General features: G+C 36.4%; 1 protein-coding gene across 1 annotated transcript in view; it reads right to left on the bottom strand.

Annotated features, from left to right (window-relative positions):
- Positions 1-13,862, bottom strand: part of TTN (titin) — a 241,187-nt gene extending 227,325 nt beyond the window's left edge. The window contains exons 1-11 of the mRNA XM_066189851.1: positions 13,700-13,862; positions 11,590-11,693; positions 7,237-7,440; positions 6,292-6,579; positions 5,481-5,569; positions 5,148-5,389; positions 3,172-3,454; positions 2,772-2,924; positions 2,173-2,292; positions 1,098-1,235; positions 224-361 (exon numbers count right to left, since the gene is read on the bottom strand). Coding sequence (XP_066045948.1) covers positions 224-361; positions 1,098-1,235; positions 2,173-2,292; positions 2,772-2,924; positions 3,172-3,454; positions 5,148-5,389; positions 5,481-5,569; positions 6,292-6,579; positions 7,237-7,440; positions 11,590-11,680 — 1,746 coding nt within the window. The 5' untranslated portion in view covers positions 11,681-11,693; positions 13,700-13,862. The remainder of the gene's footprint in view (positions 1-223; positions 362-1,097; positions 1,236-2,172; positions 2,293-2,771; positions 2,925-3,171; positions 3,455-5,147; positions 5,390-5,480; positions 5,570-6,291; positions 6,580-7,236; positions 7,441-11,589; positions 11,694-13,699) is intronic.
- Between the last annotated feature and the right edge of the window lie 210 nt (positions 13,863-14,072).

Here is a 14,072-nt window from a genome sequence, read left to right as displayed (position 1 = left end):
AAATATCATTCAGAAGATAATTATGAGCATCCTATTAATGAAAACGAGAGGAAGGTCAAGGTGAAGTAATTTAGTCTAATTAGCAGTAGGTCTAGAAGTTTGTAAGTGGAATAATCTTAGAAAAAAATGAACTGGAAATGTAGTTAGTATTTTTTGAGGAAAACAGGAGGTTTGTAAAGAAGAAAGAATAAAACCCAAATATGGTGGTAACACTGCTATTCACCTTTTCACGTGTTATGCTCACTTGTTCTTGTTTGGCGGCAACTCTTTCTTTACTTTTCGATATTATGACCGGTGCCTTAGGTTTATCAGTAGAAATTACTACCTTAGGTACAGAAGGTTTCATATCTTCCCTTCTTATCTATTTTTATGGTGAAGAGAAATAATAGTAATTGATTATGCCTGCTGTCAAGATAACACAACTTTTTTGGAAAGCAGGATAATGTTTCTAAATGTATATCAAGAAGAAAAAAACATGACTTCAGAACTGGAGCAATACTTTGTACCCAAGTTATAGCCCATCTTACATGCTAACTGCAAGAAGTTCATTCAAAATCATTAATACATTGCATCAATTTTTATTTGAATGAGAGAAGAAACTTTGTACTTCCTAGTTTGTAATATATAATCATGTTTTGTAGAAACTGTTTGCATAGAAATTAGTATTACTGACTTAACAGCTAACCCCATCAGTTGAGCGGTTCCTCAATATGGTTTAACAGATGTATTCAATCCTCACACAAATATGAACTCCACCCTACATATCATAATATGAAAAATAACCTGTAAAATTTATGTTCATAAATCTACCTTCAGAGATAAATTTGTCATTAAGGATCATGTGCAATTCTGCGTACTGTGGCAGTAAAAGCCCTAATGCTTGAAGTATCTGTGAGAAGGGCAGCTGCACTCCTCAGCAGACAGAGCTGCTATGAGGTTAATGGAACTGGACCTGCAGAGATTTTGGTCTGGAATACCTCGTTTCACTAAATTTTTCTTTAGTAATCTTCTCTTCGTAAAGAAGATCAGTAAAGTTATTTAACAGCTTTTATAAACCAGAGTATCTCAATGAACTAAAGATTGTAACATTTAATTACCTGTTCATGAGCAATGTGCACTTGCTCATGTCTGGTAGATATTTCTTCTCTAGCTCTTGTTATTCTTTCTTGTTCTTTGGCTTTGTCTGTGGCAATTATTACTGTTGGTACTGGAGTTTTCTCTGGTTCTTTTCTCACCTGAACATTTACAAATAAAGAACTTTACATTTTTGTTTTAAAATATAAGGCATGTGATTTTCAATATATTTGGGAAAGAGCACAGAAATTAAAGGGAGCAAAGATGTCACATTCTGTATTTTGAAATCATCTAGTCTGGAAACAACAATAACAACATGAATGGACTTAGTATAAAACATTTAACATAAAAATAATAAAACATAGCACAAATGCTTGGTTTCCTACTGAAAGCAGTCCTAAAAAATTTGCTCAGAGAAAAACTATCCTGCATTATAATCACTTTGAGAAAGTATAGGATATTAAAAATAGGTTTTACGAAACTTTCATTTGACAAGATTTCAAATGCCAAATTCAGATTAATGCCCAGGTGGATTTCTGTCTCAGTGCTTTAAAAAGAGGTTACACTTTCTTCCTCATGCATTTCTACTGTAATTGAAATGTAACATTGGCTATAAAAGTTCATCTTCCATTAAGAAGAGTCACATTCTTCATTCACATTTTTTGATAAAATAGATATTAAAATGATCTGAATTCAAATCATTCATTGGTGTTTTCAAATTTGATTTCAATGCAGAATGAGTTTTTCCTCCTTTTTTTCTGACCCCCTGTGCTGCAAAACAAACAAGGCAGGCTACAAATGGCAAGCTTACACAGTATCAGAACACCCCTACCCCTACCCCCAACAAAATTTAAGTGCTAGTTTCTACATGTAATTTCTTAAAGTGATCAAGAATACTATCTAGTAAGTTACTATTTAATATATGAAAAAAAGAGAGGTTTGTCTAGGTAGCACTGTAAACTGGAAGGTGAACATATATAAAAGGGACAAATAATAACAGTATCTCATTTGTCTTCTTCATGGGCTTGTCTTTAGTTTGAGATATCAGATTTTTGAACAAGGTAGGGCATAACAATTGCAGGTACAATCTGTATTCACCTTTTCAGGAGAGATGTGTCTTTGTTCTTGTGAAGTTACAGTTCCTTCTCTAGTTCTTGATATCACTGTTTGTTTTGTGGCTTTATCACTGGTAACTACTACCATTGCCTCCTTTTTCATCTGATTTTTGTAGCAACAAACAAAAAAACACCAAAGCCTTAGAATTTGTTTTTAAAAATTGACCATCAAAATAAGAGGAGAAGGTAAAATAAGAGATGAATTCAAGTAAAGGAAAAATACTAGGGGAGAATTATTTTATTCCTAGTGGGGAAATCATAAATGAGATATTAGATTAAAGATTTCATCATTGTAAGAATAATGTTAGAGAATAAAGGAGAAGAGAGAACAGAGGATCACTTTCAGGGAAAGCATCCTTAAACTTAAAAAGAGTAATTAGTTCGATCCTGTTATGACAGAATGTAACGGTGTAAGTGAACCTGAGCATTCCTTGACAATCTAGGTGTTCTAGATGAATATATGCATGCTTTTGCAGTGCACTGGGTAATATCTGGTTAATTCCTCACAGTGAATCATGCTTTGTTTGTGTGTTGGATGAAGGGATAAAGGGAAATCATAGAATGTCTGTGCTCTATTTCTACCTGCTCATGAACAGGCTGAACGTGGACTGCAGTCATTGCTGTCCTTATAGCAGTTTGCTCTACAACACCTGGAGCTGGTTCTCTCACCATGGCTTGATCCACAGCAGCAACAACCGTAGCAATAGCTGCTGTTTTTTCACTGTCCTTTCTCACCTATATTAGTCACATCAAAAGACATTTTTTTTTCATATTTTGCATACATTCAGAAGAAGCACAAAACAAGTACAGAGACAGAATGTTGCAGAGAAGCATTTCCATATCTGCAGCAGAACTCTCGCTACAGCAGATGCACACATGGTTTTTACACACAGCATCTCAGATTCCATTTAGCAGATCTTTCCAGCACTGCTGAGACCCCACACAAAGCAAACCCAATGGTTTTTCCAAAGCCAGACTTTACCTCTCTAGCCCCCGGGGCCACCTCGCCAGCAGTAGCACCAGTAATGGTAACTTGTTCTTGGACCCCATATCTCCCCTCCCATCTTTCTTCAGTCACTTGGGTAGTGCTTGCAGATACTTTTGTTTCCTTCATCTGGGTTTCCATGGTTGCAGCATACCCTTCCTGCTTCCAAGGGGGAGGGACATCAGCCCCAGTTGTCACTACATGTGGTTTACGGATTGGAGATGGAGATTTCACTGGTCTAATAGGTGAGGTGGAGATTCTCCCAGCAGGAGAAACTGACCTATTGAAAAAATAGAATATCAGTATCATTAATCTACTGTCACAGAGCTGTATAAAGAATTTCAGCCTGAACTGTAACTCCCTCACCATATAGGGTATCTCCAGTAATGTGTAGTTTGATTTTAAGAACAGTTTGTTCTTGTTATTTTAACATTATGAGTAACTACTACCATTCTCATAACTTTAACATGCCTTTGTAGTAGCTTAGTTTCCAAAAAGAAATAAAAACAAGTGGCAAAAGAAATTTCAGTCAACCAACTATATTTGAAATACAAAAAATACATCATGATTTTGCATGTGCTCTATCCTAATTCTTCTAATAGGAATAATACAAAAGACTCACAGGCTGTAAATACTACATAATACATTCATGGTCCAGTCTCTGTAGACAGGCAAAATGATAATTATAACCAATCTTTATAAAAATGTCACATGGCAACCACTTAGCGAAACAACTGGATGTATTCTTGTACTACATCTTATTTTTATGTGTCACCCATATATGTACCCATAATCCATGCTAATTTCTTATCTGTTCCTAATATTTTTCCCCACAGTTACATTTACAGCTCTCAGGCACAATTATTTATATCCACTTGAAAGTGGTAGTTTCTAAATTTTGATATTCGAAAAATTCAGTCCTAATCCTAGCAGACAGTTTTAAAGCATTTTCCAAAATTCTTAAACAGGCTTTCTAACCTAGAATTTCTTTGAGTGGAATTTTTTGTGCTATATCTCCCAGAGAAGGTTAACAAATAGCAGCAAGTAGGGGGCAGCATCATCATATTAATTTTTGGATTTAGTTTTCTAATGTGTTGTATGTCTAAAAGGGATCTGACCAGCAAGGGAGGACAAATTTCTAGTTCTACATGTGCTCTAGATGTCGCTGTTGAATTCTTTTTTCATTTATGCAGTTTGTCAGTTACTGCTAGTTGCTATTGATCCATTTATTCCTGTCCTTGCAAGTTATTATCAGTGGGGTAAAAAATTCACCAGCACGCCCAGCTTTGGCAACTTAAATGGGGCTCTTCTGAGCATTCAGCTTGGAGACATTCCTTCTATGTTCTGGTGCTTCAGGATACTGAAGCTACAGGACTTTCAAAACACTCTTCTCTTTACCTGCCCCTCAGCACAAACCTCATGGAGTCTCCCACACCACGAGCCTTGCTTGTCCAATCACTCACATACCCTCTCTAGACCCTCTACAAAGCAAAGATAAACTTCATTTTTCTATAACCACATTTAGCTTGCCTATCTTCAAAATATTATTTCTATAGTTATTACCAGCACATACATGGAACATGAGCTCTGTTTTTTTTTTTACATATACTTTCGTTCTGTTTGTCACTCATCAGTGTCACTGCTCTTTTTTCTGTTTGTCTGAAATAATCAAGGGCCAATTGCTCTATTTTTTTTTTTTCTGTTTCATTATGGAATGTAGCTGTGAGGGCAACTTTGGGTTTATGTAGCGCAAACAAATGAGATTTTCTACAACAGGGGATAGAAATCTTCAGAGGCGACCCACATTTCTATCGCAGTGGCAAATATAGCACATTACAGCTCACCATCAGATTAAACCCAGTCACCAATAAGTCAGTGCATTCTTTCATTTTACACTATGCTCTCACTCCACAGCATTACTTCTGTCTGTAAAAGTGATTCCAAAAGCAATGTTGAAAGAATAGTCATTTTACCTTACTGGTGAAGGTGTTGGTGCTCTGACATGTCTTACAGGTGATGGTGATTGTCTAACGGGTGATGGTGATTGCTGTCGTGCCATTTGTGCTTTTGCAGCAGTAGTCGGGGTTGGTGATTTTGATGTGGGTCTTGGAGGCATTCGTGGAGGTGCCTTGTGTGGGAGCTGTTGGGCGGTTGCACCTTCTACAACCATTTCAACACTTGTAAGTGATCTGGCATCAAAGTGGGCTTCAGTCTTCTTCAATGAAAAGTAAGAAAAAGAAAACTAGGGTGAGATACTGTAATCCTCCACATTTTAGCCATACCTGCTTTGTTTCTGAAAATTATACCTTTTCAATTCTGGCTTGTCTTGTTTGTGAAATCTGAGCAGTCGAAACAATTGTCTTTGTCTTTTTAGCAGGAACGGCTTCTTCCTCGCCTTTTGAAAGAAAACGTGGTCAGAAGAATTGCATATGGCAACAATCAATAAACCGAGAAACAAATGAATGGTCAACTGCAATCATATAAAAATTTTTATATAGAACAGAAAAATAATTAAGCCACCATCTGTTTTGCCTTCAATATCTACAGATAGATAATTGAGAAAACAGTTGAAACAATGTTACTGCATTACCAAGTCATTAGAAAAAATCTCAAACAAAGCAAAACAAAATGAATTCATTGTAGATTCTTTATATAAGTCCTGGATCTAAAATGATTACAGAGTGTCTAAGCCTGACTGAGGTGAAACGCAAGCAAGATTGCTCTGGGTAGTATGATTCCCTGCTACAATTATCTAAAAAATGTCTTCATCCTTACCAGCCTCCTTCACAAGACCATGTACAGTTATGGAGTCTAATATATCTATTCGGTCAAAGCAAACTTACAAATAAAACTTTGAGAGATTTACACACCAAAATGAGAACACTCAAGGTATCCCACACTTTTCCCATCAACTGTATCCTCTGTTTAAAGAAGACCCTTTCTGGAGAAAAGGTTCTTTTAAATCTCAGACAAAAATATTTGACAAATTTGCTTTTTTTTCAAATCAAGTAAATAACTCTTGAGAAAGAAGTTATAAATTAACTTGTTGATATAACTGCAATGAAGTGATGCATACTGCACCACCATTTTCATGGTCTGCAACTTCACCTCAGTTACCTTGAATTAGCAGTTCAGCTGTTGAAGTAGCACGTCCCACACTATTTGTGGCATTTACGGAATAGGTGCCGGAGTCTTCAGGATATGCTTCTGCAATTATTAAGCTGTAAAGGTCTCCTTCTTGTAAAATTTTAAAATCGGGGGAACTTTTAATTTCTACTCCGTCCCGATAGAACTTCACCACAGGTGTAGGGATTCCAGTCACTCTCACGTCAAGTCGGACTTGACTTCCCTGTCTTGCAGTCATGCTCTGTAGTCGTTGTGAGAAGTTTGGTGGTGCTGTTCCAGCTGTGTTTTTATTGAAGTAAACAGAAAAACAATAATGTCTGTTTAAAAGAATGGCAAACACTATATACTTTCATTACTAGAGGTGCATGAGGTCTATTTCGTCTTCACGTGCTACTGGCAGAGGATAGTACTTTCTGAAACATTCAAAATATTCGTTCTGATTACACCTATGATTGCAAATGTTTCTAGATTTACAGATACATTGTTTGTAACCATAGGCATTAAGCATAGTCTCTGGGTATGGCCCTTCATGTGACTTATTCTGTTAAATACCATTGATACAATTAGATATCATTAATGGCTCCATCCTGCAGAATTTCATCCTTTCTTTCATGGGCAATTTCAATGTAGCCAGTATGACAGAACATAAGGAGCTACATGTATAAAGGTTGAGCCTTTATTCATTCATTGTAATAATGAATAAGAGTTTGCAAGATCAAGATTAAACTTTGTACAGTTAAAATGTAAAGGACACTGTTAGCCATTACTAGTGAGAAGACATGCCGAGTTCTAGACTGCTTTAGGGAAAGAAATGTGGTTTGCTATTTTTTTGCTGACCATGTACTTGAAATCTGGACTATTTAATTATGTGTTATTCTTCCATCAGTCCCTCACGCTGCTAGCAGGCAGAGGTGCCTTTCTGTATCTGCTGTGTACCTGTGACAAGCAGCTCAGCAGTACTAGTCGCTTGCCCAGATCCATTGGTGGCTTGCACAGTGTATCTCCCGCTGTTGGCTTCTGTCACGGTGGGGATCACCAGTCTAGCGCGGCCATCACTAAACGAGATCTGCACACCGGGCAGAGTTGCAGCAGAGAGAACCTGGCCATCCCGATACCAGTTCACCTCAGGAACTGGGAAACCTGCAGAAAAAGGAAGACAAATTTCATAAGACATTATGAAATGCCAGACATAAAAAATTACCAGAATGCACAGTCATAAATACACAGTTATTGGTGAGCATAATGCCATAGGCACAGATATATGTCCACTGGGATAGTGGAAAAGGAATTAGTTTTTAGAAAGGTCGCTAAAATGGGCAGAGAAAGAGGGCAGTTGCACTGTCTCCTGTGTTTAGTAAATCACTTTAATAATGAGAGGACTGTAGTGTTCACCAATATTATTAATAGAAGTTCATCAAAATCATGAGGAGGATTAATTAATTAATGTGAGGTATTTTTAAAATTTATTTGCTTGTGTCTACATAGGATTGCTTATTGCTAGCATATTTATCTAGTCCAATAATGTGGAGATAATGTAAATATCAGTACTTCCAACCAAAGGAAGCATATTTTCTAACACTACTATGGCTTTAGAAAATGAAGTGACAGAAAAAGTGTTTGCTCTAGACATTAAAATCAAATGCTAGTAAAGTTTTGGGGGTTTTAATTTCTTTTTCTGGAATCTTTTGAGTTTGATCAACAGCAGTCACCTGGAATCAACTGTTGTTCAAACACATTATTCTTTTTTGTCAGGGTCATGAGCAAGAGTCTTTGGGTCAGAAAAATTTCAGTTATACTGACAGCAGATTTTTGGTTTTAAATGGTAATTTTAGGTTCCCTTCAGAAATTCTCTTCTCAGTGTTCTACTCAGCCAAATTTATTGAGCAACTTAAATCCATTCGATGAACAAGTAAAATTCTTATATGAGCCACATAAGGAGAACAGGTGATTTAAGGAGATGGTCCAGTTTCAAAGTCTTTTTTGTAGTCCTAGAACATAATTTCTTCAAAATTAAAATCCTTGCAAATTCACTTCATGTATATCTCCACTCAACCCAAATCACCAGTTGCACTGAATGGAGGCTCAGGAATGAGATCTGAGACTGCATTTACAGATGAATTAATTTTCTCAGTTCTAATGCCTGTGGTTTAGAAAACCCCAGGTGCACAGAATTCTGCTTCCTTTCTAGAATATCCTTCCTATAAACTGAATAAATTATTAGGGAATTTAATGTGGCAGGAAAATGACTGTGTGAGACTAAAGTGAAAGAGAAGCTGATACATAGATTGAAGCCTTCACTGGTTCACTGCACTGGTTAGGAAAGTTTAAAATCTCACTCACAGTAAAGCACTGATATTTAGAGAAATGTAAAACAGAAACTCACACACACAGAGGAAGAAAATGAGGACAGTTTTAGGGAGGATTAGAAATCAAAAAAAGTACATTTGTGAAAGTACATTTGAACACTGTTAATTTCACAGATGGAAGTTATCAAACAGTCCTGATGGGATGGTACAATTCAGTTTTGTGCTATTGGTGTAGGGCGATTTTGGCATGATCATCATAAACAGAGTATATAGCAGAACCCCATGATTTCATTCAGAGATACATGTCTTCAATATTTGTGAAAATTAGTTTAAAAATGTTTTAAGCTAGGCAATCCCCAAAACATGTCCTCAATAATGAATTTCTTGAAACATGTAAAAAGATCTATTTTCTTGCGGTGATACTATTTGACGATTAGCAAAAGTGAGATTTTCTGTGGCAGGTTGAAAATGGTCTGCACTGTTAAAATGGAATCTATTTTGGTGTCTCAAACTGCTGTGTACAAGGGATACAAAGCTAGAAGCCATTTTAGAAATCTGAGCCCAAGTTTATCTTAAAAACTCAACTCTACAAATTTATCAGCACTCTGCTAGTCCGAGGTCCCAGAGCTACGTAAGATCTAACTCAGATTATAGATATATGTGCCTGGTCTGTAAGAAGTAGGGGTTTACTTCTATGTGTCCCAAATACACTATGATTTGACTGTTAATTATTAGGACAAGCTATTTTCATTTTAAAACTGACCTTGAGATTTTTTGAACTTTAATGCCAAAAAGAAGAAAGTCCACCTGAAGTGCCACAAATTCACCACTTAAGTAATTGAATTCATAAGATTCTCCTAACAATGATGTGGGAGGGACTGCCAACATGTGTATGATCTGTGTGTTGTGTTCAAAAATATGTGAAGGCTCTCTTGCACTGGGCAATACCTGAATATATCAGTTCCAGAAAAAAAAAAAAAAAAAAAAGCAAGAAAAAAAAGGCAAAAAAGAAAAAAAAAAAAAAGAAAAAAAAAAAAAAAAGAAAGCAGTGCACAGGTTAATTCTTTATGAAAAAATTCAAACTTGATCAGTCCTGTGGAGACATGAGCTTGGCACCACTCTAATGCCAGTGACACATCTGACTTTTTTATCTCATGACTCCTCAGTCACCAGTGACCCAGTAGGACTCCTGATGTGACAGTGTCCTGGCTGCTCTGGCAGTTGCTGCTTTTAATAACAGGGGTTTTGTGTTCTATGCTTTCTGCTACATGCTAGGTGTATTTATCTGATTTCAACCCTTTGAATGTGACACCTAATTCACAGTCTAATACAGCAGCACAATTCATTTGTCCTAGTTTACACACAGCAAAATTGTATTTCAGGTGGTTGCTAAACTCTTCTTGATACCCTTAGATTAAACTGAGCTCTTCATATTTGAACTGTAGCTCTGTATTAATACTTGACTTTTATATAATAGACTAGTGTTATTAGAGATAGAGAAAAATTCTGATCTTTAAACACATAATTCATGACAGATAGAAAGGGTAGACATTACAGCAGGATAAAGCTGTGGAGTCCTTTATTTATGCAATCAGTTATAGTAAAAAACTTTTCCTGCTTTTTATGCTGTAGAAAAACTAAATGCCAAGCCACTGTCAAATCTTTCAAACCTGGAGGATGTTTTTAGGGCAGGAAAGGCATACCAGAATCTCAAAATGTGAAAAAAAAAACCTAACAAGAGGTTGACTCACAAGATATTGGAGACTAACATACAAATATGGCATATGCTACTAGAAATACTGTTGCATCTTCAGTTAGTAAGAAATCAAGTTCCCCTCCCAAGTACTCCATAATATCACACAAATGAAATTAGCCAAAATCACACATTGAATAATAATACAAGCATCCTAACTTTTTCTGATTATATTTTTAGGTATTAATAATAATAATAATTACTGTAAAAGTGGAAAAATTGCACAGAAAATTTACAGTGTAGAAGCAAGAAGAGAAAATCAGGGCAATCAACTGAAGAATAAGGGCCTAATAATAGAACATGGCATGAAAAAATGTCACAGGTGGAGACTGCAGGACATGTTCAAACACCTTGTGTAAGTCAGTGCTATGCAAAGGGACCAAGGGATGAAATACATGGACCATAGATGTCAGAGATCTTTATAGTTGCACAGATCATGTGTTTGCACCTGTCACAGAGCATCTGAGCAGTGCTTTATGGTATGTGGATCATCACATTGCTAATGCCTGTAAGACAATATAATTCCACCAGCAGGAACACATGTCATTTCTCCTTAGTCACTGCCGAGGTCAGAGACACTCTTAGAACAGGTTGTTGGGTCTCTGGTAACGTTATCTCGGGGGTTTGCATGCTGTTTTGCACAAGATAGGGTGTTTCAGCAGTATGTACGCTGGAGAAATCATGTATCCTTTAAATTGCATAGACAATTTAAATTATATTAATCCAGCCTCGTGCGACCATCATGATCACCATACATATCTATTATTTAGCATACTAGGGCTTTCTACCCTCTTCAGTGGCCGGTTGGGCCTAGATTTTGTGCTTTTAATCCCCTTCCTAGAACTCTGGAATTAAGTAAACTTAAGGGCACAGAAAGTAGAAATACAGTTTAGCTAGAGTAAAGCTTAACAAAAGGTCTTGAAAGAACTAGCTTAAACCCTGCTTTTTGCACCCTGACTTCTAATTCTGCCCAGTCATCATCCAAATGAGATTATTCTTTCTGCGGCCACATGAAATTCCCTTATTAGCACAGTATGTATTTTTATGCATATACATGTAAAGTTGCTGTTCAGCAATGTAGGATCCAGATATATATCCATATTCCAGCACTCATCTTTACCCATACATACCAGATTATGATCTATGAAAAGTGTCATCATTTTTCTTAGCATAAACGTTAGAAATCAGTGATAACCAATTGAATCTTGGAAGAATGAATCAAAACCTTACCACTAATGTGAGCCTCAAAGGTTGCGGCACTACCCTCCAGTGCCACAACACTTTGTAATGGCTGTGTAAATGTTGGCGCTTTCGTCGTCATCTTTACAGGCACTCTGCAAGCAAAAAACCCCCATAGTTAGATATCAGTGGTGAAAATATTATTATATTGACACACCTCTTGCAAGATTTTAGGAGCAATTGTAATTATTCGCTGAACAATTTACTCTTCTCAGTTTCAAATCAGAACTATCTGGTGAAATGAAAAGATTTTGACAAAGTTGTATAGCAAATTACTCTTGTAGCATGCTTGGCTGAATTGAATGGGAAACCATTACATTTAGTGGAGCTGTGCTTTGGCATTGCAAGTATGCAGCAGGAGACAAGACTCACTGTGTGATCTTCCACAGGTTATTCAGGCTACCCCTCTTTGTCTATTAACTTCTTTATCTGACATGCAAAAAAATTTCACTGTCAAATTTTTAGAAATATTTTGCTGATACAAAATATTTGCATTCTACAATGACAGGACATCTAGGTCCCTAAGAAGGAATTGAAATAAATGTGAAAGTCTGCAATGTATTTACAATAATGCATTATTAAAAAATTATAATAAATACCACTAATAATAAATCTTGCATTATTAATAATGCAATAAAGCAAAAAATTGCCAAGAGACTCTATTTTAAAAGCACTCTGTAGGTAATTAATAATTTCTCTTTACAGAAGAAAATTTGCATTAAAGATGCAGATAAAATTCTCCTCTTTCCTAGGCAGTATCTCAGTGGAATTCTGAATATGGGAAGACAGCCACCTTCGAAACGTGAGCTAGGATATAAAGTAGCCACTGACACTGATGGCTTGAACAACTGCAAAGCCATGTGAAATCAGCAAGAAAGTTTGCTTTCTTTTGCTGTGCCACAAGATCCTAATTTGAAATAACACACTGCCACTAGAAAAGCTTGTGTGTTGGTATTTTTTATTTGCATGACCTATTTATATACTGATATTGAATAGTGCAGTTTTTAAAAAGGTAGCTATTTTCTTCTTAATATGATCATACATCCATTAAAGTTAGTTTTTTTCTCATTAAAAAATTACACTGAGAGCATATCTGGTCTCAACAAATATGTTAACCCCACGGTGTTTCAAGCCAATCTTACTCACATATTTACTTCCATTTACTTTGGCTTTTGTGCCTGATTTTGTGACAGTCCCAACCTTGAATTAAAAAGGAGAAAGGGAAATTTCTTTCACTATGAGTCAAATTTATTCTACCTCTTGCAGGAGTGAAAATTCTTCATTACATGGGCTCCTTCATAGAAATCAGGGCCTAGATGCATACATGTGATAAGAGCATAAGGGCAGAACTGGAAATTGGGATTTTCAGGTTCAGTGTTTTGACTTTGTTTTGAAGCTCAGCTAAAATGAATGGAAATAATTTTACAATACAATTAAATATTATGAAAGCTCATATATATATATATATGTAGTTTCCAGAAGAGATCAGAAATAATTTAAGAAGAATTTCCATGGAGTTCCCACAAAGTTTCTATATTTCATTGTCCAAGCAAATTCTGGTGATGAAGATCTGATCTTATAAGGCTTCTTGTATAATTAGAATTGAAAGTATGCACCTAAAATGTCATGTTCCAGAAATAACCTTTGCAACCATGAATGACAGCAGACAAGTGTTCCAGAGCTGCCGTGTAACTGATACCTTAGCAGTTGTTTCCCATAAAAAGCCATCAGCGCTTAGCTGATACCATGTGCATTTTATCAGAGCTATTCTTGGAGCTTCTCAGTTTATCTCTCTGCAGCATAACCTTGAACACTCCCAACAGAAAGGAGTTTTTAAGTTAAGCACACGTTTCCATGCACTTTTAAAATCTTAATTTATGTAGTCTTTAGCAATAAACTACACAGGAGAAAACCTTTTTGCTCAGTTATCAAAGCGTACTCCTGAAATTAAGGATATAACCTTGACAGAGAATTTAAGAGTTTCATGTCTATACCCTGAAATCTATAACCTCCTGTGAGAAAATTTATAAATAATAGATGGAATCAGAATTATTAATGACTGATAAAACACTTATTACACCAGCAGAAACATGCTACTCACCTGATCTCTCAAAGTGCCTGCAAGAGTGGGCTAAGCCCAACGAAATCTTCTTGAACGACGTCCTTATCCAGAGTAAGATTTTTTTAGACAATCCCAGCATGAGAATTGAAGAGCCTCTAATCATAAAAACAAAACTACACAGTCTTGACAGTGTAGTTTTGTTTTTTGCAATCCCTACACCCGAGGCGAGGCGGGGAATGCACGACTGCTCAGAAGTGCTAACATAGTTGTTTCGCTTTATATACCCCAGCTCTGCTGACAGCTCTGCCTCATCGTGTCAGTGCCAGTTCTGATTGGTTTCCTGAAAGAAAGTATCTTGCGAGGGGGGATTCGCTCCCTGTAACCATACACCACCTGTTGGTTTTGACTGACA

The sequence above is a fragment of the Chamaea fasciata genome, unplaced genomic scaffold (genome assembly GCF_029207755.1).
Source record: "Chamaea fasciata isolate MVZ Bird 193981 ecotype frontalis unplaced genomic scaffold, bChaFas1.0.hap1 SCAF_8, whole genome shotgun sequence".
NCBI classification, from domain to species: Eukaryota; Metazoa; Chordata; class Aves; order Passeriformes; family Sylviidae; genus Chamaea; species Chamaea fasciata.
Note: the sequence above shows the minus strand (reverse complement) of the source record. Positions and strands in the feature narration are given on the sequence as shown.